The sequence below is a fragment of the Echiichthys vipera genome, assembly GCF_963691815.1.
Source record: "Echiichthys vipera genome assembly, chromosome: 13".
Classification (NCBI taxonomy): Eukaryota; Metazoa; Chordata; class Actinopteri; order Perciformes; family Trachinidae; genus Echiichthys; species Echiichthys vipera.
Window position 1 is genome coordinate 14,983,190 of NC_139838.1, and position 25,157 is coordinate 15,008,346.

General features: G+C 42.4%; 2 protein-coding genes across 3 annotated transcripts; both read right to left on the reverse strand.

The window, feature by feature from the left end:
- Positions 1-252: 252 nt before the first annotated feature.
- hycc1 (hyccin PI4KA lipid kinase complex subunit 1) lies at positions 253-21,466 on the reverse strand. Of its 2 annotated transcripts, XM_083926319.1 has the most exons (12): positions 21,328-21,466; positions 12,934-13,015; positions 12,362-12,463; positions 11,862-12,041; positions 10,933-11,013; positions 10,722-10,837; positions 8,881-8,976; positions 7,968-8,084; positions 7,124-7,211; positions 5,319-5,481; positions 3,932-4,274; positions 2,310-2,448 (listed from the first exon to the last, which is right to left on the reverse strand). In XM_083926319.1, exons 2-11 carry the CDS (start codon positions 12,982-12,984, stop codon positions 3,976-3,978), a joined length of 1,293 nt encoding a protein of 430 aa, XP_083782445.1. In that variant the 5' UTR covers positions 12,985-13,015; positions 21,328-21,466; the 3' UTR covers positions 2,310-2,448; positions 3,932-3,975. The 2 variants fall into 2 exon arrangements, with proteins under 2 accessions (XP_083782444.1, XP_083782445.1); XM_083926318.1 differs by lacking the exon at positions 3,932-4,274 and having other exon boundaries at positions 253-2,448.
- Positions 21,467-22,324: 858 nt separating this feature from the next.
- On the reverse strand, positions 22,325-24,642 carry LOC310955903 (uncharacterized protein). The gene is made up of 4 exons (XM_083925984.1): positions 24,501-24,642; positions 23,833-23,911; positions 23,494-23,715; positions 22,325-23,389 (listed from the first exon to the last, which is right to left on the reverse strand). The coding sequence occupies exons 1-4, from the start codon at positions 24,552-24,554 to the stop codon at positions 23,001-23,003; spliced, it is 744 nt and encodes a 247-aa protein (XP_083782110.1). The 5' UTR covers positions 24,555-24,642; the 3' UTR covers positions 22,325-23,000.
- Between the last annotated feature and the right edge of the window lie 515 nt (positions 24,643-25,157).

Consider the following 25,157-nt stretch of genomic DNA (forward strand, 5'->3'; position numbering starts at 1 on the left):
TTTGACGGGCCCCCTGTTGAAGATCTCTGTACTAAAGCATGCTTAGGGAATCCTTTTGGAATATCTCAAAGGGACCCTCACTCAACGACTTTAAATAACTATGATATAAAACTTAAAGCTTCAATTGAAAAATGAAGTATTTGGCAAAATATGTATATGTATTTACAGATTTTGTTATTAATGAGTCATACATAGCTTGGTGATGTTTTCAAGCAGAGACAAAAACATATAACTGAGCACATAAGTGAAATATAGAAACACTTTATTCCCAGAAGTTGAAGCAGTGAGTTATCTTCAGACATAGAAAGGCCAATAAAAACCAACTTTAGTACAGTATGATGTACAACAAGAGCCTACCCATTCATATTCTGTAAACCCACATACAGAAACACGATGATTGTTATTGTCCCACCAAGCTATGGACACTTGACAGCTCTAGTACACAGACAACAGAACACACTTTAGCTTTAGGGTGGGGCAGCTTGATTTATGACATCAAATGTAGCAGATGTGTGGGTTCTTTTTTTTGGTACAAGATAATATCACCATGTCTTGCGACGTGGTAGTGGTGATGATGATGATGATGATGATGATGTGAACAACAGGGAGGGACACAGGAAACACATCACCGAAGTACTACAAACAGCTGGAGTTGTGGGAGGATGAGAAAAGAAGAAAGACGCATTGTTGCCCACGCACACCTTCCACACAGGAATAGGTTGTTACAGGTTGCGCTCGTTTTTTTTTTGAGCTGTAACATTTTTAGTCAGGAGTATCGGATTCTTTTACCTCTGTGCAAGTGGGTGGACTTCATGTCTGTGTGGTAGAAATCCTTACAGAGCAACAAAGCACATCTCTCTCACAGGAAAATACGCAGTTGAGAGTCAAACCTCTCTTGTTCATCATAAGAAAATACCAAAGTTGAAAACACAACTCATTTGCTCTTTCAAGTGCAAAATTCAATACTTAACAAATCATACACACCCATCGTCCTCAAAATCAAAGTTGTCTTCTTCAGTTCTCAGAAGTTGGAGTTTTATTTTTGCCATCAAATAAACAGCAAATTCAGAAAGGTGCTAGTGGGAAGGACACGAATATTGCTTCTCTATCATGATGACAATACTGCGCGATTGTAAACATAAATACCCGATTCTTATCACAATGGTTGATTAATTAGTGGTCATGTATCTGACGTTTTAGGGAAGAATGTAGATTTTCTTTTAAAAAAGAAGTGTGAGCGCAATTGTCCCAAAAGATGGAAAACACGGAACAGGAGAGATTTGTATTGCTATGGGAAGGAATCTATTATTATTATTATTATTTTTAAAAGTAGAAACATTTGTTTCAACTCTGAGAATCATACTTTGTTCATTTTATCAACCAGCAGCCTTTATTCTAAAAACAATTGTACATACACACATACAGTACACACACTCAAGCATGCTCACACATTCTCAACATCTGCCCTCTGACAAACCTGGACAAGGTCAGGATGGATGTATGGAAAAGCCATGCAGGGCAACGAATGCCAATTAAAATACTTTCCAAATATTTTCCATACAGTTTTTTTATAGTAATAAGTTTAAGTGCATCCATTTACGACGGGCTGCTCTGCCACGGAGTGCCGATCTGTCCTGGTACAACTTCACGGCAACGGTGCACTTCTAAAAATCAGTGAAGCTGGAAGAGTCATCCCTGACATCCCGCCTCCATCAGGCCCAGAGGAGACTTTGCTGGGGGAGAGGAGCAGGGCAACAGGCTGCTTTACAGCACAGAGAATCAAAGACGTTAAAACAGTATGATGAGCGGACCAGCGGGAGTGTTTGTCCATGCATTTGTGGTCCGTTGCGGTTGGCATGGCTTGGAGTTCCAGGTCACAGGTACAGGGTCACAGGATCAGAGGCGAGTGTTCAGGTAGTCAGGAGTCACACAGAGTTCAGAGGTCAGAGCCAAGGTGCACGCTGATGCTGGGAGACCGCTGTGTGTGGTTTGGCGCCGGACTCAAGTACCCCAGCCCGTCCTCCTGCAGGCTGCATGAGTAGCGGCCAACTTCAGAAGTGGTGTGATTGCTGGAGGGAGGGGCGACGCCGCTGGTCACCTGCTCGAAGGAGCGGGAGAAGACGGCACTGGCAGTGCGGGTCAAGCTGGTGAGGGCTCCTGCCTTGGGCACTGACTGGCTGGAAGTGAGCGTAAGTCGCTTGACAGACAGCTCCGCGTTCTCGCTGGCGGCTCGGCCCGTTGTTAGAGGGCCTGCCTCCTTGTCCTTGCTTGAGCGCCCGCCCAGCCGACACTTCTTTATGGCCTTGGCCCCAAGGTTCAACGTGGTAACACTGTTGCTAATAGTGATGGTGGGTGGTGTCATGTCAGGGCCAACCCCACCTGGCCAAACCCCTTCATCCACCTCTGAAATATCCATCAGCTCGTCCGGGGAACCCAGATCCACTGCGTCTGTGAGACAGACAGACAAGAGGGAGACAAAACAAGCAGTGAAAAAAAAATGAGCATGCAGAGAAGAACATAACCTCCTCATCTGTCATCCAGCCCATCCGATCCAATCATATTATTAAGACTAACATGGTTTAAAAAACAATACATAATGTATTGAATGTTTTGCATGTGCAGCAAAATATGTAGGACTGTATGACAGAGGAGCGCTATCACTGTCCAGCAGGTGGCGCCTTCACACTGTAACCTCAGCTAACAAGGACATCTCATCACCTGACATGACACAATGAAAGTTCAGTATTCCAGCCCAGCACACAGGTTAGTTTAACCAGCAGCGCTGTGAGACAGTGAGTGGTTTATTGGTAGAGGAGTGCGTGTTTTGTCCCAAAGGCAGGAGAGGACAGAGTTTAAGAGCAAAAGCCTAGGAAAGACCACACAGGGAGAGTAGAGGAAGGCAAACAAACGGCACAAATAAGTGTGTGTGTGTCTTTGCAATCTCTAAAGACACACACAACAAAAACATCTGTTCTGATCTGTGAGTGGCTAACCACACGCTTGTGCACAAATACACACATTTGATCTGATGCTATCACTGTAACAAAACACCTGTAAACAGCTGGTTGTTGGACAGATAGGCAGGTCCTGCTAAAATCTCTCATGGTCAGATTAAACCTGTTCAAAACAGTCATCACACTCAAGTCCAGATTGACCATTTTGAGGAGATTTGCTTCAAAATCACTTTTGACCTGCATATCTTTCCTCAGCTCTTTCTATAGCTACTGGTCAGAAGGAAGTAATCTGTGTCCAGGTGCAACCCAGGAGTAATGTGTCAAGGCGTACCAAGGTGTGCTGTAAGAGACCGCCAGGTTTACTGATCTCTCCAGGAGGAGTTAGACCCCTTAACAACCTCGTAAGAGCACGATCTGTTGGTACTGGTCTTTATAAGTCAAGGTGATCAGGCCTTTTCGTTATCTGTGACCTGACCTCAGGCTTCAGAGTGACTTGTACTAAACAAGATGAAAAACAAGCATAGGAATTTGCGGTTTTATATTTACCGTATACGCGCCATATGCACTGACGAATGTCCATAAAATACATTTATAGCTTTTGTTTATGTTCCCTTTTTAACGGATGTTCTGCATCAATAGGACCCACTTCAATCTGCTCAGCAGAAAAACGTTGCATCATCTTGATTGTGTGATTCGGCCCGAGCACATTTCGTCGTTATGAAGTGTTTTTATTAGGTTATTGATGTGTTATTTAGTTAGATCTTAAATAATTTATTTGATTTAAGGATTCTCAGTGGGAGATCTTCATGAGGAAGCTTTAACCTCAAAAGCAAAGGGTAAATGAATGAGTGACGTTGGATAGACAGATGAGAGGAATAGTGCAATTAGGCGAAGAGAGGGACGGTGGAGCCCAGCGCAAAAGGTAAAAGGGGAAGTCATCATGCAGCTTTTCAGACCACGCCCCCACACACGGTTACCTAGGTTACCCCAGGAGTGGGGCAGGGGAAGGAGGGGCTGGACCTTAGTACTGGCTCCTCCCTGTGGAGGCTGACCCAGAACCCTCATTCTCCACCATTCGCCTCACAGACTTCTGCCTCCTGACCTCCTGACCCCGCGTGCCGGAGTCATGACCTCGGGGATCCAGGCTGACCTCGGAAGAGGCGCCCAGCGGGTCGCAGTCAGGCTGGGCGCGGCCATCAGGGCGCAGCCGCATGGAGTCTCCGTTGGGCATTCGTTCGCCGCTCACACCTGTCACACTGATTTCGGGGATGGCAGCACCCCCCACTGCAGCCTCACTGTCTACACTCACCTCCTGGGACTCTGGTGGGGGGCAGCAGGACAATACGTAACAATACAACAAACACAGATGGACAGAAAGACACATATCATGCACACATACATGAAAAACAAAAAGGCCGCCATGTGCACAGGTACACATGACCACAGTAACACAAGACACAGAGATGTAATAAATGTAATGGCACAAAAATAAAAAGACAAAAATCATAGTGATCAGATCATAACACATGGTCAAAGTACATGCAAAATGGAGATGAATATGAACACAGTATTTGAGTGGAAACATTTCATTCTGAGTCACCCCTACATATTAATTAATGTTTAATAGTCTCAATCATCTGCTCATAATAAAAGCTTTGCACATAAACAAGCAGCTCTAAAACGGGCACCAATGAGCAGGATCCATGACATGAAAAAGAGGCGTTAGGCTATAGATGAAAACTAGTCATTAAACTAGCTGAAGGCTGTAATTTACCTGCCTTATCGGTACTCTAGGAAAAGACAGCAGCTCTCTCTTAATTCTAAACCACAAAGTCTCATTTGTTCTATGGCCATCTAATTTTCTTTGGCACAGAGCTGAAACTACACAAAACACAACATATTCAATGCTACAGTGTTCACACTGCAACTCATCTGTATTATACTATAAAAACACAACCTGCTGCTGCTCTCGTTTCTTGTCAAATTCGGTTCACATGGAAAATACAGATTGGACAGGAAGTCATGGTTTTCAATGAGGAAAAAAGGAGACCGAAGTAGCTAGCAAGCTGAGCAAGAGTGCTCTATGACGTTAGGAACCGATGATGAACAATGAACAACACTTATGTACACTGTGACAGTTGGACATGAAATGGTAGGGTGAGTGAACAATGAAAAGATCTGTACCTCTTGCTCTCTCCTTTGGTGTGGATTTGTTCTTCAGTGAAACATTTCTGGGTCTTATTGACCCGTGAAAATGTGATTGCAAAACGTTTACAGAAAAACTCGTTTTTATGTTTCACGACTTGAACTCCGGTGTCAAGACCCCCCCCCCCCCCCCCCCCCCCCCCGCCCTATGAATCTTACCGTGTCTTTTCCAGCGGTGTCCCCTGATAGAGAGGGAGGTGACAGCATTTCGGGAGATCCTGGAGGAGGTGGGTGTTATCTCCACCTGTATACTCCGTGCGCCCTCCTTGTTGTTGCTCTTCAGTGCAGCGCCGTGCAGCGATGACTTGATGGCATTACCCACCTGAGGGTGAGGAGAGGTGCACACCCACTAACATTACTGATTCAGTGTCCCTCGGCCAGTGAGACATTGACAGGCGTGCAATTGGCCTGACATGTTTTATTCAATGTTACCTAGTGGCATCTATCTATCTATCTATCACTAACTGGTATTTCAAATTTACAGTGTGATGCTATGCAGTTTGAATGTGGTTCATTTTTAAAATACAGTCTCTGCAAACAAACTGATTAGATTCCCCTATATAACTGACACTGATGTGTCTTAATGTTATAAAAGCAAATTAAATTTACACCTAAAATCACTATGTATCATCATCATGTCCAAGATCCAGTTGCTATTACTTATGTTGCGTATTTTTGTCATTACAGATTTATTTTTTTTAAAGATGTTGTTGGTCAATATTTTAAAGATGCTGCATTCATTACTACAACACAATTCTGTATTTCAATTCTAACTATTTACAGTATACCACAATATTATTATTATTTTTAAATATATATTTATGCTTGTTGGGCATCAATGAAAACATATTTGGACTGTAAAGCAAGTACAACTACAAGTACAGAAAAAACATGCGTCTGTCCCATCACCCAAAGAAGGACATACACAGGCAGATATCAAGTCGAAAAGGTGCTGGCCCAGTACACAATGCCTGTGAGAGCAGCATTTCTGACATCACCATGACACAGTTTGTTCTTAAATAAGGCTTAAATTCAGATCATGTGACCATATTATTTACATCTGATCAATGATCCAATTTCTAACAGATTTAGGGATAAATCTAAAAGCTTACAGACTAGGGATATAAGAAAAACAAAGAGGCTTTGTATTTTGCTCTATATAACACTATTTCACAAGTCTTTCTATAAGAACCTCTGCTCTCACTCAAGTCGCACTTGCATTAATGATTATGTAACAGTTGAGTACATAACATGAGGTAGAGGGCATCATAACTACAATAAAATGCATCTGTGAGGCTGCAAAAGACTGGTCTCATGAGGGGCCCGTCACCACGCTAAGCTAAAACAGCAAGCACCTGGTGCGTGCCACTGCAACAAGTACACAGTCAAATAAACACACTGGACAAAACACTGATATTTTTCCACACTAGTCGGTGTGTGTATTCATGGCATGTGTCCACAAAGCTGTTTCTTCATTTAAAAAACATCTTTTTAATCCCCCCAACACCATTCTTATCAATGTGAATCCAAAGGTCGTGTGTTTTGATTGTTGAGGACGCACACCTTCACTTGTGTAGTAATACTGTGATCTTAGGTTCAAGCCTCTACTCCCTGGGCCTCAAGGATTATAGCTTAACTGTGCAGAGGAAAGCATGTAAATAATCTAGTGGGATTACGTTCAGCTTGCAGTCTCTGACACACACATAGGACAACACAATACACCATAGTGTGCTGTGCAACACACACACACACACACACACACACACACACACACACACACACACACACACACACACACGCACGCACACACGAACGCACGCACACACGAACGCACGCACGCACGCACGCACGCACGCACGCACGCACACACGCACGCACGCACGCACACACGCGCACACAGAGAGAGAGAGAGAGAGGATGGACATGTGCTAGTAGAAGAAGAAGAAAAACATGATTGCACCCACCAACAAAGCTTCAGGGAACAACTCTAACTGGGCCCGATACAGAACGTCATCCAGTGCTTTGGATCCCAGTTCAACTTCCCCATTACACCTATACACAGACACAAACACATAAACATGTAAATAAACACATCATGAGGTCTAAGACACAGAATGAAGGTTCCCTGTGGAGTTTTAGACCTCTAGAAGCACAATGGATCGTGTTTTTTCTGAGAGGGTTCCCGTTTTGTTGATCTCATTCAAAAGGATGCGTTTGCACGCCCACAAGTGATACACGGTCCTACCAATGGTGTCACACTATTCCACTGATCAACAGGTGGTGGCAACAAGATATGCAGCAACGCACCGGCAAATAAAAGGAAGAAGACCGAAAGCTTGTAAACATGGATATAAACAATAGTCGTTAAAATACTTAAAAGACGTCTGTTGTTAGATCTCCTGGGTGCACACATTGCGTTTTGTTGAGTAAAGCTGAATGTAAACAACTTGTTTACAAGAACTCCACAGGGCACCTTTAACAGCTTGATTATCAGATCAGAAATATGACAGTAATACAGTACATAGCAGACGACAGTTGGTCCTTTTTGATGCCAAATGCTTACGTTATATTGCATTAAGGTTTTCAAGTTGATGCAAAGTGAGCATGCTCAGTAATTGTCGCAGTCCATCCTCTTTAAAACAGGGACGTTTGAACATAATCTGAATAAATCAAATGCTGTCAGAGATAAAGACTCAGAGACTATTTTAAGAAAACACTGAGAAATGCAAGACCGGAAAAGACGAAGCTGATCAGCCGGTCTGTGCTGTGTTGGTCCAGCTGTTTGTCCTGGCACGTATTTACACTCACAAGGCGTAGTGAATCCCTGTGATGAGCTGAACCAGGAACTCTGACGTGACGGTCAGCCGTGTGCTAATGCCTTTGTAGCGTCGAATCTGCTGCCGTGGGTAACCGCATATACATACCCTGGAGGATAACAAAAAAAAACAATAGGGGAGCTTGTATCAGTGAAACAGGGAAGCTTAAATCAGGGAAGCCAATCCACTGAGCCACTTGGCTGCAGCTCCATTAAAGCAATGTACTTCCTTGAGGTGAGCCGATAACAGACTCAACATGAGCCAATAATTGCTGGATTCAAACATGCATTCACACATACACAGTGCATGCAACATAATGATTTATTATTGGAGTACTACATTTCCCTACAAGATATGGAAAAGTTCTGAATATTTATATATTTTTTGAGCATAAAATGTAGATAGTTTATTATTTTCATACAAGCTGCAGCAAAAAGGATTCAGCTAAAACGGATGTAACATCTGCATGTTTGAAACTATATAGCTGCTATAAACTGTACACAGCTGACACACAACAAACTGTCAAGGGGAAATCAAAGCTGATGACTTCTCTTTAGCTCTGTGCTTATTAGAGCAATGCTCAGCTACAGTTGGCAGATTACCAAAATCACTGAGCTCAGATGTGTGTACATTGCAGCTCCATGCCAAATAGCGATATCTTGGCTCTCTCCGGCAGCAAAGTCTATAAGAGGATCAGATAAGCAAGAGCTTGCAAAATAGCGCCAGTGGGTGTGTAGCCTCGTCAAAAACATTCACAATCAAAGTGACACAAAGGTCATCACATAATAGGAAATTGTTTGTGCGTGTATTTATAGTGTTCTCAAGTCCGTATGACAAAGTATGCGTGCGTGCGTGCGTGCATGCTTGTGTGTGTGTGTGTGCGTGCGTGCGTGTGTGCGTTTTACCTGGAGCTGAGCTGGCAGAGGGACTGGAGGGAGGTGGAGGTCATGTAGCTGAGAGCAGCGTTGTAGCACAGCAGCAGGAAGGTCAGCACGTCAAACCTCAACAACACAAACATACCCTTAAAATAGCTTGTCTACGTTACAACATGACATATAAAACAACATTTCAAACATATCAGATGAGAAATTCACACACACAGGTTTGCTTCCACCCATACTTTTCTTTACATACTTTACTTTTACATACTATACTTTACTTTTATAGAAATACCACAAACAGACTGAAAGATTACAAAAGCAGCACTCCACTCCTAGCAGAGATATCGTCTTTTCTTATTCCATGCATTCCTCTTCCTGGTCAAAACCTGGCATCACCGTTACCCACAGTGCAACAGAGATTTGGATGTGAAATGCTTGTAAGTCTACATCTCCAGATTTCGCTCTGAGGCAATTTATCAGATGTCAAAATGTTCCCAATTAAAAAAACACAGCATGCACTTTTAAGATACCCAGGCCAACAATTTCCAACAAATACTTCTATGTTGAAGAGATTAAGATATCTCTGTATGATCTTAAAAAAACAGCCAGAATTGTTTTGTCATCTAAAAAGACTTCTCTATTTGAAATGATCTATCCAGTCATGTCTGAAACAGGATAAGAAAACAGGACTAGAGAAAGAGGATGTTTAACGGAGACCACCTTGACCTTCAGAGTCGGCGGCAGTGGGGCCTCATTATATGAATTTGAGAAACCCTAGCAGCGACATAACATCTTTGAATGCAACAAAGCAAAGACAACAGCCATGGGTCATCGCTGAAGCTTGTGAATAAAATAATTGGCTCTGGCAGCAGCTAAACTCTCTCACTACATACGTCTGAGGACAGGAGCCACAGAAACTACCATCTTTAATGAGACTGTCAGAATAGCTTTCACTTGTAAGTTAGTGCTGGGCAGTATGACCAAACATTTATATTATATCATATCATTATAAAAAAAAAAAAAGGAGCTGTACTCGAAACACCACATGCACTAACATGCACGTTGTAGCTTGAGCGGCCCTCAAAACTACAACATAGATCATCATCATGACGTCCTTACTCCACTATATCTTTACAAGCACATATTTGTTTTCAGCTATTTTATTGTTCCAATGTTTAGTACAACTCTTTTAGGATTCTGGCAGTTTCATGGTATATCCTTTTTTGTGCATGACTAGGCCTAATTACAGGTTTCTTGTGGCTTGTCCTACTATCAGGAGTACATAGTGTATATGTCCAATATTAAAACATGCCGGTCGGTGGTACAATTTTGCAAATGTGCAATTATAAGTCTCACAAATTGTAAGTGTCACAAATTGTAGTGTGCCATAGTGTTTAGAGCTGTCAGTAAGAAGGGTATGCAGTTAATAGGGGTCCCCTCTTCATACACTCACAGCTTCTCTCTTGGTAAACATCAACCAAAATCCTCCAAGAATTAAATCTCTTCTCAGTTTGGAAATGTACATAAGTATGTATAATCAACATTCACATTTTTGCCAAAATTTCCTTAGTCATGCAAGTTATTTAAAGAGCATTTTAGAAGAAATTCCTTTCTTGGTAGGATGTTGCTCACTTCAACAGCAACAAAAAAAACCTACAAGTTCATGATTTAACTAGTCAACTGCCCAGTGCTTCTTTGCCAGATTGTTCATCCCTCCCCTTTGTGTGTTTCTATTTTGGTTTTTGTTTGGTGTTTGCTGACAATTCTAAGTAGACAGACTGGCAGCCAGCTAACGGGAAAGCCCATTTTAAAATATGCACAACCTCCACATTGACACAACACCACCCGGCCATCAAGCCCCTTACCTGTTCTGTGCGGTAAAGGTCTCTCTCTGGAGGTGCGGCCCGCTGTACACCACCCTGCTCAGCCCGTGATTGGCAAGAGCCCCTTCTGTAAGGGCAATGGAGCCGATGGCTGAAGGCTGGAGGTGAAGAGATGAAGAGGACAGCTTTAAACTGATCATTTCTGAAAAAGCAAATTCATCGATTTCTGTGGATTTGAAGGGTTGTTTCTGACCTCATGGTACACTGAGGGTTTGGAGAGGGAAGGGACAGTAAAAGATAATACTTTACTTTGTCCATCTTTATCAACTATTTCCTGTGAAAGAGAAAGAGAGGAAGACAATGAGAAAATGTTCTTGTGGGCGAGAAAAACAGAAGCGTTTTTTTTCTCTCTGTGTGTGCCCTAAACCTCAACAAAGTGTGTGCTTATCTCTTCAAGTACACTCATTTGTTGTGTGTGTGGGTGTTTGTGTGTGGACCTCAGGGGCTTTATTCCACAACAATGTGTGTTTCCTTATTAATGTGTATATTGTGTGAACACACTCACACAAACCCCAGGGTTTTGGTGTCCCCTCTGTGCATGTTAATGTCAAATAGATTACTGGGAACCAGCCAGTGTGTTGAGTGACAGCTGACCTATTCTGCTATTCAGAGAGGAAGTTAGGGGACAGTGCACTTTGCTGATAGATAGAGAGAGCCAAAATGGAAGAAAAAAAGGACTCAACACACTTCAATTATTACTAGTGCTGGCATTTCTCTGTGTGAAGCTTTGAAAGACGCAACCCATCCCCATCCATATTATTTATTGGCAAAGTCACAGTGTTTCAATTCCTCTATTTCTAACGCATATTTCCTGCCGCTCTTCATGCATAGCTGTCTAACGAGGCAGAAAGTGAAAAATAAAGTAATCTTTCACAACACATAATGCAGGTCCAGAAATAGCTGAGCGGTTAAGTCCCCTGCTTCTGAAACCGCATGATTCAACCCACTAACTCAGGAGGATGAAGGATCTTTTCCTAGTGTTTTTCCTTGCCTTGCACTTTTTATTGTTATTAACAAGATCAGCGCTCCTATTTGTAAATATATAAACATATAAGATGTGATATAAGACTGTGGTGAAAAACTAACGCGCGCACACACACACACACACACACTTCCCCCTACCAGGTTGTAAATGCCCAGCAGCAGGGCCTCGATGCAGCCGGACGTGTGAGGGTCTCTGGCTGCGCTGACGGACAGGAGGCTCCACAGGAGCTCTGGCAGGAACTGTAGCGTGAAACGCTGCAGCTGCGGCTCACCGCTTCGGTAAAACTCAAACAACTGGTGACACACCGGCTCCAGCAACTGTGGAGGATGCAAAGCCCAAAACATGGCACATGATTGCATACTGACATCAGTCTAAAGATATAACCAGACAGCAGCTGCCACTGTAACTGTTTACATTTTGCATTCATGGATCAAGAGTAATGTCAGGACATTGGAAATACGGTGTGTTGGACATGCAGGCAAATCCATAAAGCTAACATGGACATAAGAACAGAAAATAATATAATAATTACAGGTAAATGGTGGCACTGGAAACACGACAAAATAGTCAAAGGTTGTGTGGTTTGGATATTTACAATGGATATTTGCATAAATAAAAAATAATAGTGTGTCCATACATCGCTGTAGTTCTCTCGGACGACCTTGTAGAGTGCGGGGACCAGGGCACCTTTGTCTTTTAGTGAGGCGGCATAAACGGACACAGCACTGTCAGGGAGGGTCTGAAACACACACACACAGACAAACAGCTCAAGTTTGATAAAGCAAAAAAAATTTGTCCCATATTATGATCACAGGTGAATGCGACAGAATGGATATCAATAAGACTGAAGTATAAGCAACATAGAAATACATTCCAATTGATACTTGAACAACATTTGGACAGCATTTAAAACCTGCGGAGACGGACAGATTTCACAGAGAGAGGATGACAGGTAAGTTCTCATACATTCACACATGAAGTTCCCCCCTCTGCTCCTTTATTATCACACCTCACCGAGCCTTGGCTTTGGTGCTCATTTAAAAGTAGGAGCATGCAATTTTCTGGAACAAAGCACTTCAGAGTGTGTTTTGTTTATGCGTGTGAAAGAAATGCTGCCAATGATAAGCAGCAGCAGAGAATGTACTGCATACTGTGATTATTAATATTGCTTTTTACACAAACACACACGCACGCACACACAAGCAGTACCTTAAATTCTGACAGCCATTCCTCCACCACTCCTTGGTCCATAGCCAACATGTTCCCTCATCTGCAGTGGAGTCACCTCTACCTATGAAAGAGAGAAATACTGTTTAACCACGCACACTATGCATAATTATTGACACACAGCAAATATATAGCGCATACACACTGGCACACAATCCCAGCTTGCATAAGGCTCTTTTCATGTTTGCCAGCTTTCTAATACTTTTTGGACCCTTGATAAAAAAACAGGAAAAAACATAGATTCTATTCCAAACAGCAAACAATGCTGTGACGGTGGTAAACAGTGACTGTACACGCTCCAGGCATCAATTCGATACTCCAAAGGAACATACGTCTCTTCGCCTCTCTCACTTTCCTGTTTCCCTCTCATTCCCTATTCAGACGCACACCTCTGCAGAAAGTACCGTACGTATTCTCAAGTCAGGAACCTTAAATGAAAAAAAAAAAAAAAAAAAACACCCACAGGGGGAGCCTGGCTGGCTTCACTGTCGAGCACTGATGAGAAAAAAATGTGGCACAGCAGAATTTAGATGCTTGTTGAACAGGCTCTGATGTCTTTAAACAGAGAGACAGAAAACGCTATAAAATGTGATTGTGGTTTTTGATATGCCTTGCTATACATCACAACACTTCTCCTGTCTGCATCTTAACTTCCCTCTTTCCTCTTCTAGGCACTCAACTTGTACGCATGTAGTGCCTTCGCTATTATCTTCTTTTTGTTATTGTTAGGGTTCATTTGGCTCTCAGTGTCATTTTAGTTCTCTGTGTGTTTTAACCAAGGATCTGCGGACAAACACTGCCGTCCTGCAGTCACATTAGAACGGAGAAATTGGTAAATGGAAACATTGAAAGATAGAGCAACAGAGACAGAAATGTATTATTAAAAATAAGATGGGGAGTTTTAACCAGATGTCAAAATATCTACTACACAGGAGAGTTTTTGTTTGGGTGGCTGTTCAATTCATACACAGGTAATACGTATTAGAATTTTGATCAACAGCTCTCTAGACTTTACTCAGATCAAACAACTAATCAATCAAACAAAAAGAGAGATCTCTGGATCTTGCTCACAAGTGAGGGGACGAGAGTTTGGCCGGAGAATCGGAGCAGTATTGCAGTCGCTCTACCGCATCGTTGTGACGAAAAAGAGAGCTGAGACGGAAGGCAAAGCTCTCGATCTACCTGTCAATCTTCGTTCCTACCCTCACCTATGGTCATGAAAGCTGGGTCATGACTGAAAGAACAAGGTCGTGGATACAAGCAGCCAAAATGGGTTTTCTCAGGAGCATGGCTGGAGTCTCCCTTAGAGATAGGGTGAGAAGTTCAGCCATCCATGAGGAACTCGGAGTAGAGCCTCTGCTTCTTTGCGTTGAAAGGAGCCAGTTGAGGTGGTTCGGGCATCTGGTTTTCCCAGGCACGAAGGAGGTCTCAGGGAAGACCCAGGACAAGGTGGAGAGATTATATCTCCACACTTGCCTGGGAACGCCTCAGGATCCCCCAGTTAGACCTGGTTAATGTGGCCCGGGAAAGGGACGTTTCGGGTCCCCTTGCTAAAGCTGCAGCCCCCGCTACACGACCCCGGATAAGCGGTTGAAGATGAGAGTGATGAGTTCGCAGTCTTGGTCTCTCCATTTACTCTGGTCACCTTAACCAACTCTGCACTGTGACTGTCACCATAAGACATTAATTTCTGCTGAGGATGAGGACATAGTCTCTATGCCTCTCTGATGTATTATCGTTTTTTCACTAGCAGTCTGTTTTTACTGCGGATAATGTCACATCTGCAAACTGTCATGCCTGTGCTCTGAAAGTGCAAGCGCAAAGCTAAATTGGCCATTGAATGCAGAAACAAAGTCCATGTTTGGTATGTCTGGTAACTGTCTGAGAAAAAGAAAGAGGGAGGAAGAAGCCCTTCTATGTGCACACTTGTGATGCAGAAATGTACTCAAATGTAAGCTGAATGTGGCATAATTACATCTTTTAAAACTCTACCACTTGCAACACTTTTCTCCCTCAACAGTGGCTGAAGATGAAAATATAGCAACCTTATTTTGATATAATTCACTTATTAAAGTTAAAGTTTATATATATATATATATATATATATATATATATATATATATATATATATATATATATATATATATATAAATAAAACTTGCATGCATGTTATGCTTGTGTGTAATGGGAATTAAAAATATATAGATTTATGGTTGATTTTCATTGCTTCCTTTCCCTGTCCCTGCTTTTCTCCCTCTGTCCCTCGTCTCATCCTCCCACACTGCATCATTTCTCTCCCTCAACATCTTCAATACTCCAAACACTGTATTTTATGTTATTATTGTGCTTGCTTGGTCCCTCCATGGCAGCCAGGTGTCTATTTATGGACTGTACCAATGACAGAAATGATGGGGGAGGGGAGTCAGTGACTCATGAAATGGGGAAGGATTATAAGGCAGAATAGCCTACATTTAGAGAAATTAGTCCTCTGTTGTTCCTTTCTTTCATGCCAGTGAAGACAACAAGGAGGACAGCAACATCTAAAGCCATCATGTGTGTTTTCATGGCAGGCTCACTGAATAACAAAATAAAGGCTGTGATTAGAGTGTGGATGAGTCACTCTCGTTAGAGGACGGGTTCTCTTCCAACACTTTTAACTGGTTAACTCTGTGCACGCTGGCGTGTCAACGCCAGAAACAAATATTCAAAGACTTACATTAACAGCTACCTACCTATGTGATATATTATCCTTTTACCTCAGCAGCAAGCTACGAAGCAACTGCAACGACACAAAAGCAGCATACAAATGTGTATTTAGAAAATTCTTTTTCGATAATATTTACTCTAAATTACCCGCAAGTGTGAATGTCAGTGTGAATTGGTTGTCTGTCTCTGTTTGTCTCTATGTGCCCTGTGATAGTCCATATTGTGCCCTAGAAGCAGCCACAACTTTTTCAGTCCCAATTTGGGTTTCAGTCGAGAGTACAGAGTACAGTACCAATAATATGCCTCACTGTGTGGAAGTGACTGGGATTATTCTTTTATGTGTACAGCAACATCAGGTTTGACTTAAACATAGCTTTCTTAACTTAGAAATACAAAATGTTAAATATATATATATATGTATATATATATATATATATATATATATATATATATATATACATTTTGTTATATATATGACTCACAGATCATGACAGAAATTAATATAAACCAGAGAGAGCACACTACAAATGATGCAGCAGGTGGTGCAGCCCAGCCAGACTGACCAGCACAAAAACACATGAATAAACCAGTGTTTAGGATAAGTGGCTGAGCAGGCTTGACAAGCACAAGTAACAAACCAATGAACTGATGAACAAGTAGTTGCAGGAGAGGGACAGAGAGAGGCAGCGCAGGAGGATGAATAGAGCAGAAATCAATGGCTAAATGAATAGAGGGTGTGTTGATAGAGATGAGGGATTAAAGGAATGTATGGCAACCCAAGGGATGGGTAACTCAAAAGGAGTGAGACAGTAGGGTCAATAAAAGACTTCATTAGGTTTCAATCTGCGCTGCCCCAGGCAACCTCCCAGGCTCTGAGAAACAAATAAGGGAAGACACACACAAACACATACACACACACACCTCTCTATGACCTAAGTAGGCTCAAGAAATGGATCTAACTAATGTGTTAATAGTTAGAGGGTAGTTTAGAGTTTCTCCACCGATGCATATCTCTGATGGAGCCGACTATTTGCCAGGGAGTGTGAATGTGTCATCCATTACACAAGTGTGTATGTGCCAGTGTGTTTGTTCAATATCTGGTTTGACAAAACCTGTTCCTGTGAGCTAGCTAAAGTTGACAGCCCGTTCCTTCTGTATGTACACCCACACACACGCACAAACGCGCGCACACGCGCGCGGCAGTCTAAATGAGCTTACTTTTGACTCCTCCTTCCAAAGACTTCTTCCAACACAAACAGGTCTCCTTTGAGTTTACATTCCTAATCCTTGTTGCAAGTGTGCATGCGTGTCCTGACACAGCAAAACACCTGAGGCAAACACACCACCGTACGCACAGTACTTTACATCTATCAATACAAAAAACACTGGTAATCGGCATGATCAAAACACAGTCTCTCAGTCCTGAGAGCAAGAACCTACCTGTCTGGGAAAGCTGGCAGAGAACTGAGACGAGTCCGAGTGCGAATGAATCAAGGGGACACCCACACAAATACACACCCCACCCAGCTGATTACCTCATTTCCTATTACACACTGGAACCTTCTTTTTGCAGGAAGTGAGAGGACCAATAGACTGAAGACTTGAATGGAGAGAAGAAAGGAAGCAGAGAAAGACAAAGTGGGTGGTTTTGAGAGCGACAGAGCTGCCCCAGCTGCTTTTTCCTGTGGTACAGGGTGCACGCCACACAAACGACTGGTTAGGCTGCTCATGGCGATGACATCTACATTACCAAGCCCTCAACAAATTAAAGCTACAGGGAGGTAAAGAGTTGTAATATAGATCAAATAAGCATGGACCTGAAGAATCCTCTATTCTCAACTCTTGTACTACAGACACACCCAAACCACTAATACACTGTTTAACTGCGCTAACCAATGTGAGAACCAGGAACTATAGCAACATGACTCCACCCAAAATCTACAAACTAGGCCAGTTGTCAACTGTTGAAAAGCGGGGCCAGTGACTCCGAACTTGTCTTTTACTTGAATGAAAGCTGTCCAGGAACTATACTGAGAAGCTTTGGGGCGTCCCAAGTGAAGGTGGTGGCAGTGTTGTATAACCGTAGTCATAAACAGCAGAGCTCAAAGCTCCATCTGATCTCCCGTTAACCAGCTGTGCCAAGTATACCGTTTGTCCACTGATAGGCCTGTAGCACTTTGTTTTGACATCTCTTTTCAGTTTATATCACATCCTTTTTTCATGCTGTGTGTTGCTATATTCTTTATTTGGAGTATGTTGGCCTGAGGTTAACCCTGTTGCATCATCACCTCCCACCTTGCTCTCCTTCCTAGTCTTCTTCAATAGCAGGTTGCTTATAGCTTAAAGGAAGGGTCTGCTTTTCGGCTTGTGTTTCTTTTCTCCTCTTTCGCGCGCACACACACACACACACACACACACATATATACAGTATATATATATATATAGAACAGAGGACTGCCAGTAGCTACGTAGACATGACAGAGTGTGTGGTTTGTGTGTGTTTTTTTTTTTGCTGCTGAAGGAGACAGATCCAGAAATCTGGCGAGGAGGAATCCTCTTATAGCAGCCTACGCTCTTTTCTCCATTGCCTCTAAGCCAGTGGTGCATCTTCGTCCCTCCTCTCACCCCTTTCAATTCCCTGTCTTCCTGTGGCAAGTTAGCCTGAAGAGACCAATGATTAACATCACTGAAGTTTCAATTTTAACGCTCTCTTTTATCTCCATTCTTAACGTTGCAATTTTTTTTGTCTCAGTTGAATTACTATCGCCTAATCTATTAATACTCAGCTCTGGGTTTCCACATTTAAATAGCACTGGTTAAGAAGGCTAGCTCTATCCTGGGATGCTCCCTCGATCCAGGGGAGGTGATAGGAGAAAGGGGGTGATGGCTAGTGTGCACTGCAGCTCCTTCAGTGAAATGCTGCTTCACCCGAGGTGTGTGAAGGAAAGATATCACAGGTTCTTCCTTCCTGCTGCGGTCAGACTTTATCAACACTGCTCCCCGTAGACCACACATACCAAAACTGACAACCCATGCATACACACAACATCAATATATGTTTACCAAACTGTGCAATATCAATGTGTCTTATGTGCTATATGTAATACTATGAATTTGACTGTTCGGTTTGTCTTCTTATTTTTTTTGCTGGTTTATTTTCTTGATCTAGTTTACCGATGCTCCTGGTTTTTGCACCATCTTCTTTGCTGCTGTAACATTTCAAATTTCCCCCCTGGGGGATCTAATAAAAGGATCATCTTATCTTAGTTCAGATAATTACCTTGATTTTCTCGATTTTTCATGGAGCTGAAAGTATGTCACATCCACTTCTATCTATAGCGATTAATACATACTTTTGCTGGGAAAAGTAAACCTTTGTATTTCACCCATTGTGCTTTTCTGTACCCATTCCCTCTCTCCCCCATTTCCTATCAACCTTCGGCTGTGTTTTCAAATAAATTAGAGATGCACCGATCCGATATCGGCTCAGATATTGACTAATTAGCTGGATCGGATATCGAATGAATGAGGCCGATCAAGCATTCTGATCCAGTCATTTCTTTTTTATTAATTACACAGAAATACAGCTACAGCGATATAGTCACTTCAATTCTGTTTGCAACGGCGTTTAAGGTTTTAGATTACATATTAAAATATCTGTTTGCAGTGCACTTTACACGGAAGTGTTATTTGTTTCTTTCTGCTGCTTATGTTCAGTTTGTTATTCGTTAATAAATAATATTAAGTACATTTCTATCTGTGTTATTTGTTACCTTTTTTTTCACAAGGCAGAATGTTTAGGTTAAGCCTGATGCCTTCACTCACATGGCAAGATCTACGGTTCATTCATTTAACAGTACTATCGGATCTGTATCGGGTATCAGCGATACGCTCAGCCCAGGTATCGGTATCAGATTGGAAAAAAACGGATCGGTGCATCTCTAAAATAAACTCATAAAAATCCAAAAAAAAATAAACAAAAAGGATTGCAATGGTTTTCATTGCCAGGATATTCCATGAGACTACAGGCATGAATGTCTCTGGCCGTGATGCTGGATGACAACACAGCCTGTGCGATTGTCTTGCTCCGTGACCTGCCGGGCTTCACTGTCAAAAAGAATTAAGGGGCCTGGGATACTGGCAGCAACGAATGCCACACATTAACGAGCCTGTGCATACTTTTACTCGCATGCATTCACATCCTAATGACACCACTTTAACAGCGCACAATCACCCACCCAAAAAAACAACAAACAAAGTCTAATGCTAAAGGCAAACAGACACACAAGCATGGAAAGCCAAGGACAACCTATAAATGAAGCCACAAACAGTTAGTTAAACAATATCTGGCATTCCACCTGAAGCACAGGCCTTATGAAGGACACAGATTGTAAAGCAAACATGTTTGTTCAACTTCTGATAGCATGTTTTGTGGTAAAGGGCCACTTCTGCTCATATAGCAGGACTGCTGTGGGGCTCTGCGGCAAAGCTTCACTCTAGTCCCCAATACAGGAAACCCCTGAACTGGCTGAGTGGTTCAGAGGAAAGATGCATCACATGATAGCTATGAGGAAAAGCCCTTACATCGCATTATGGTGACACACACACACACACACACACACACACACACACACACACACACACACACACACACACACACACACACACACACACACACACACACACACACACACACACACACACACACACACGTTACTAAAATGGATAAAGTCAGGTGCAAAGTCTGTTACTATAGCAAATATGATGATACAGTGACAAAATGGGTGCAACGAAAGGCTCGTTTGCTTAACTTATTGAGAAAAGCTTTCCATCTTGACTGCTGTTTAATTTCATCAGGGTTCCTGCACAAGTCAAATTCAAGCACTTTTTAGGCATTTCAAGGTGCATTTCCATGATTTGTCAGCACTTTTCAGCCGTGGCAAACTACATATTTGTATACAGCACAATACTTGGTATTCAGTAAACGTATTATTGCACTTGTTCATCATATGAAATTAGATGTTGTTGTTCTATAAACAACCAAGAAGATGTTTTTTTGAGACAGCTTTCTACAGAAGGACTACAAATGAAAGCAAAACTGACTCGACTAATAAATAGGACAGAAATATAATACTATTCCGATCTTATCTTATAATCAAGTCATTTTTCATGCATACATGTTGTTTTCAGTCTCTCACATATGGATATCTTATTTTTTCTGCGTTATAACATGTATGCCACCCCATATAACATGAATTTCAAGCACTTTATTTAAAATTCAAGCGCTTACAAGTGTTTACAAGGATTCCCAGCACCCGTACGAACCCTGCTTCATGTTATCCTGTAAGTAGAAACTATACTTTTACCCAGACCAGACACACTCCTGCTAACCAGCTAGTTTTACACAATGACAACTGGTAACACGTTTAAACAGCCGGTCACTCAGTGGCAGACATTCATTTCCCAGCCATATGATATAATACAGTTATAGTGTAACGTTATTTGTTAAACAGTGTCGGGACTGTAAATGAATCCCCCGCCGTCGCACACTCGTCCCCGCTTGAATGACTTCGAGCTGTCACCCCGGTTGCTTGCAGATTAGCTTAGTTAGCTTAGCTCGGCTAAGGCGCGACACCGACAAGTAACCTGGAGAAGTTAGCGTTTACTTACGGGCATGCTATCTGTCAATTTCCCGGTATCGCTGTCCTCTATCGTTCCGACAGGTCGAGTAAACGGCTCTCACGTCGCTACTCCATAAATCTCCTCAATAATTCATCAACATCAGCTCCTTCCATCTTCATTACTTTCTCCCCACTCAGACTACCTTTAGACCAGGGGGCGGGGTCTCCGCGGAGTGACAGGAGCCTGAGCCAATGAATGACCGGGATATAATTCTAACTGGCGCACACCCCAAACGCAGCATCCAATCATATTAGACTCTAAGATGCATGTTAATAATTTCCACGATCATGGTAGGCTGTCACTGTCAGTCTCTGCTCTCTGACAGCAGTGATGTTTTTAATGAATCACATAAATAAGTAACTGACTGTGGTAATTGACAGTTGGTTTATGGTGGCAGATCGTGGAAGATAACTGATTAGACTGTAGCATATAAACTGCATTTTGACTAGGTTTTGTCACTAACTGCCTTTATTCGTTTGATTCAAAATTAATAGTTTGCCTTTATTCAACATATACAATATTTTTTTCTATTAAATGTTGTAAATGTATTTGTTTTATTTCCCAAACTTTTTCAGAGATTTGAACAACTCATCCTCAGGTTTTACCCACCAAATCCTACACACTTGATGCCAAATTAATCTGTGAAAGCAGGACTCTAAAACTGTCTCCGTCAGATAAATAATGGATGACCACTTGACAATGACCTCTGCTGGAACAATGGATTTTCCAAAATTAATTATCAAGATGGCATATGAGTATGTGTCTGTTTACCTTCACATGAACAGCAGATGGGAAGCGGCGGTTTTTAATCAGTTAATAAATGCATGGGCTTTTGTGGATAATAATCAGCAGATCTACTCCCTCCGGTCCAATTCCCATTGCTGCTAGGAGACTGTGTGCTGTCCTCTATTGCATTATGGAAGAAATGTATCATCCAGTGCAGTTCACAACCAGAATATTGCATTTGGCAAACAACAACACACGATGAATAAATAAGAAAAATAGAAATATATTTATTGGAATATCTCATTCTGGAATTTAGGGAATCTTCATCCATGTAGTGCAATTTCTGAGAAAGACTAAATCTGAGGAATATTAAAGAGCAACTTAAAGTGGGTCTGCAGTGCCCCCTAAGGTTAGTGTATAAGAATACACCCATCCAGGACAATACTGTAAGTCTTTACACAGGCAATTTATTATTTATTTAAGTGTTAAAGTGAGTCTTTGCTTTATTTACCAGCCACGACAGTGATGCTGTCTTTTTGCCGCCAGATTTTATCGCAATGATAGCGTCATAACAGTGTAAGATTCAGTCATGAAAATTTACAGGTGTGTAGTTGAGATCAAAATGAACAATAAGTTGTGATCCGAGCAAGGCAGCCTGAAGTAGGCGGGTAGAATATTGAGAAGGGGCTTTGGTGCCCCCCACTTTAAGTCCCTGGCCTGGTTTGTGGCTGGTGTGATCCCATGATTGCAAGATGGTCTTTTGTTATTAAGATTTTTAATAAAAACACTTAAAAGGCAGACATCATTGCAAGTCTTTCTTAAGAAGTATGATACCAGAGGCTGCAATGGCCTGCAAAGCAGAGAGTATACTTACTTACCTAAATATTTGAATCCTCTACACATGATTCAAATTAAGCATCTAAAACTCGCCTCATCTACAAATAGGCCCCGGCTATCTTTGCAGCCTCAGTGAGGACTTCCCCGGCTCGTTGTCTGTATCCCAGCGACAACTCCTTTGCCCTCCTGACTTCCTTCAGGTTCTCCTCCAGGTTCTCACTCAGTCTTCCTTGCTCCTGGTATGTTGCTGCAGCCCCCTTCACTTGCTCAGCCATCTGATCCCCGCTACGGAGCAACCAGCCAATCAACTCTTGAAGTGCGGTACCCTTTGAGATGGTTGCTTTGGCACTCTCAGAAATACCCGTCACTTCGTCCTGAGCCAGTTGCAGATGCGGAGGCGGTGGTTCCTCCTCACTTTCACTCACAGGTACCACACTGAGGGAGAAGTCATAGCCCTTCATCTTAAGGCAGACCTTGTACCCGGCCTCTGGAAGTGGAGAGAGGTAGAGATCGAATACCGAGAAAAGCAAACCTGCCATCACATTGCCAGGCCAGCACATACTGGCAGGGAGCTCTGAGCGGGAGACTTACCATGCTCATCTCTGATCCTTCCCACACATTCGGCTAAAGCCAGGGTGTCACTGACGTTACAGCCGTAGCTCTGACGCAGGTTGCTGATGTGTCGGACCATGGCCTCGTAGCGCTCGTGCTGTTCATTGAAGGTCTCAGCCATGTCACAAAACCTCTTGTCCACCTCTGGCACACAAACTCGCCTCATCACAAGCTTGCCTATTCGCTTCACGGTGTGCGCATCTGGGGGAAATAAAGCGTCACACACAGGCAATACGAATGCATGAAGTTCAAATTCATCCATGGTTTTATTAATTGGAAATGCAGGTTTGAGAGACAGCGTTGAGAGAGATTATGTACCACTGTGTGTTGGACGGCTCTGCCTGGCTGTTCCAGCTCCATTCAGGTCGGATGGTCCTGGGTGCAGGAGAGGCTGCCTCTGAAATAGAATAGAAGAGTTGTTGTTTTTTTTTTTTTTACATACAACTGATACTTTTCAGAAAGAGACATTAAGCACCAACACTTGTGTTTACCTGGACTATACATGTAATGACTTTCTCATAAACCCAGTGCTCAAGTGTGGTTCATGTTCTGTTTTATCTCTGCACTTTCTATTCGTGACAGAAAAATAAAATGAGTGATTTACATGACTTTTTCTTGTTTGTGAGACACCATGAAACTGCCTACTGTCATAGTCACTTTTTGCTGTAACAACTGTGTAATTTGCATAGGCTAATTAAATCACATTCAATATGTATAATGGGTGTAGTCCTTTAGCCTGACATTGCCAGACCAAAAAATGCAAATGATAGATATCGATCACAAAAGAAAAAACTGAGCTCGCAGATTTGTCTGGTTCCCACGGTAGTAGATCTGTTGTTGTTCATACATTTGTTGGTAGGATGAGGGTTAAATCTAAACCACACTGGCGGTAATGGGTTCAACCAGTAATCTGAAGCAAAGCAGTGATCAAGTGTGAACTCGAACAGAGAGCATTTACATTTACATGAAAGTCAATAAACACATACCTCGTTGGCGGAGTCTTCACTTGAGAAGCAGCAACAGCAGAGCAAACGGAGCATGTTTTTCTGCAGATCTGGGGTCTGTCAATCTGTTTTCAGGTCAGTTATTTCTGACAATGCATCTGTCGTCCGCACATTCCGAATGAAGTCATGTGACTCGTGAAAAACTTTTCTTCCTGGTTATGTTTTCTAGATTACTGTACAGATATGCACGTGACAGACAGGTGGTGCACCTGTCAGGTGAGTGCAGCAGCGATGTAAACACAACTGTCGCCATTAGTTGTATCAATTACTTTGCTATATTACATGTGACATTTGCTATTCAAAGTGGCTATAGACAACAAAGTGGTTTTGTTTTCACTATCTTAACGTATTCACGACAACTACATACTTTAAAATTGTGTAAATCAGTTCCGAAATTCTGCAGGTGAGTGTAATTTGTCACTTATGTCGGTAGAGGACGGACGCGAGTATCTTCAACCAAATAGGGAAGAGCGTAGAAGAAGAAAAAAAACACACACAACTAAGGCTAATGGAAGGAGGCTGGGACAGCAAGCGTTTGGGTCTGACGCATGCGCAATAGAACTGGCGCTGCGCTGTTGGACGGTCACAGCATAATTTCCTCTTGCTGCCCCAACTCCTCTCCACGTTAACTCTTTAAAG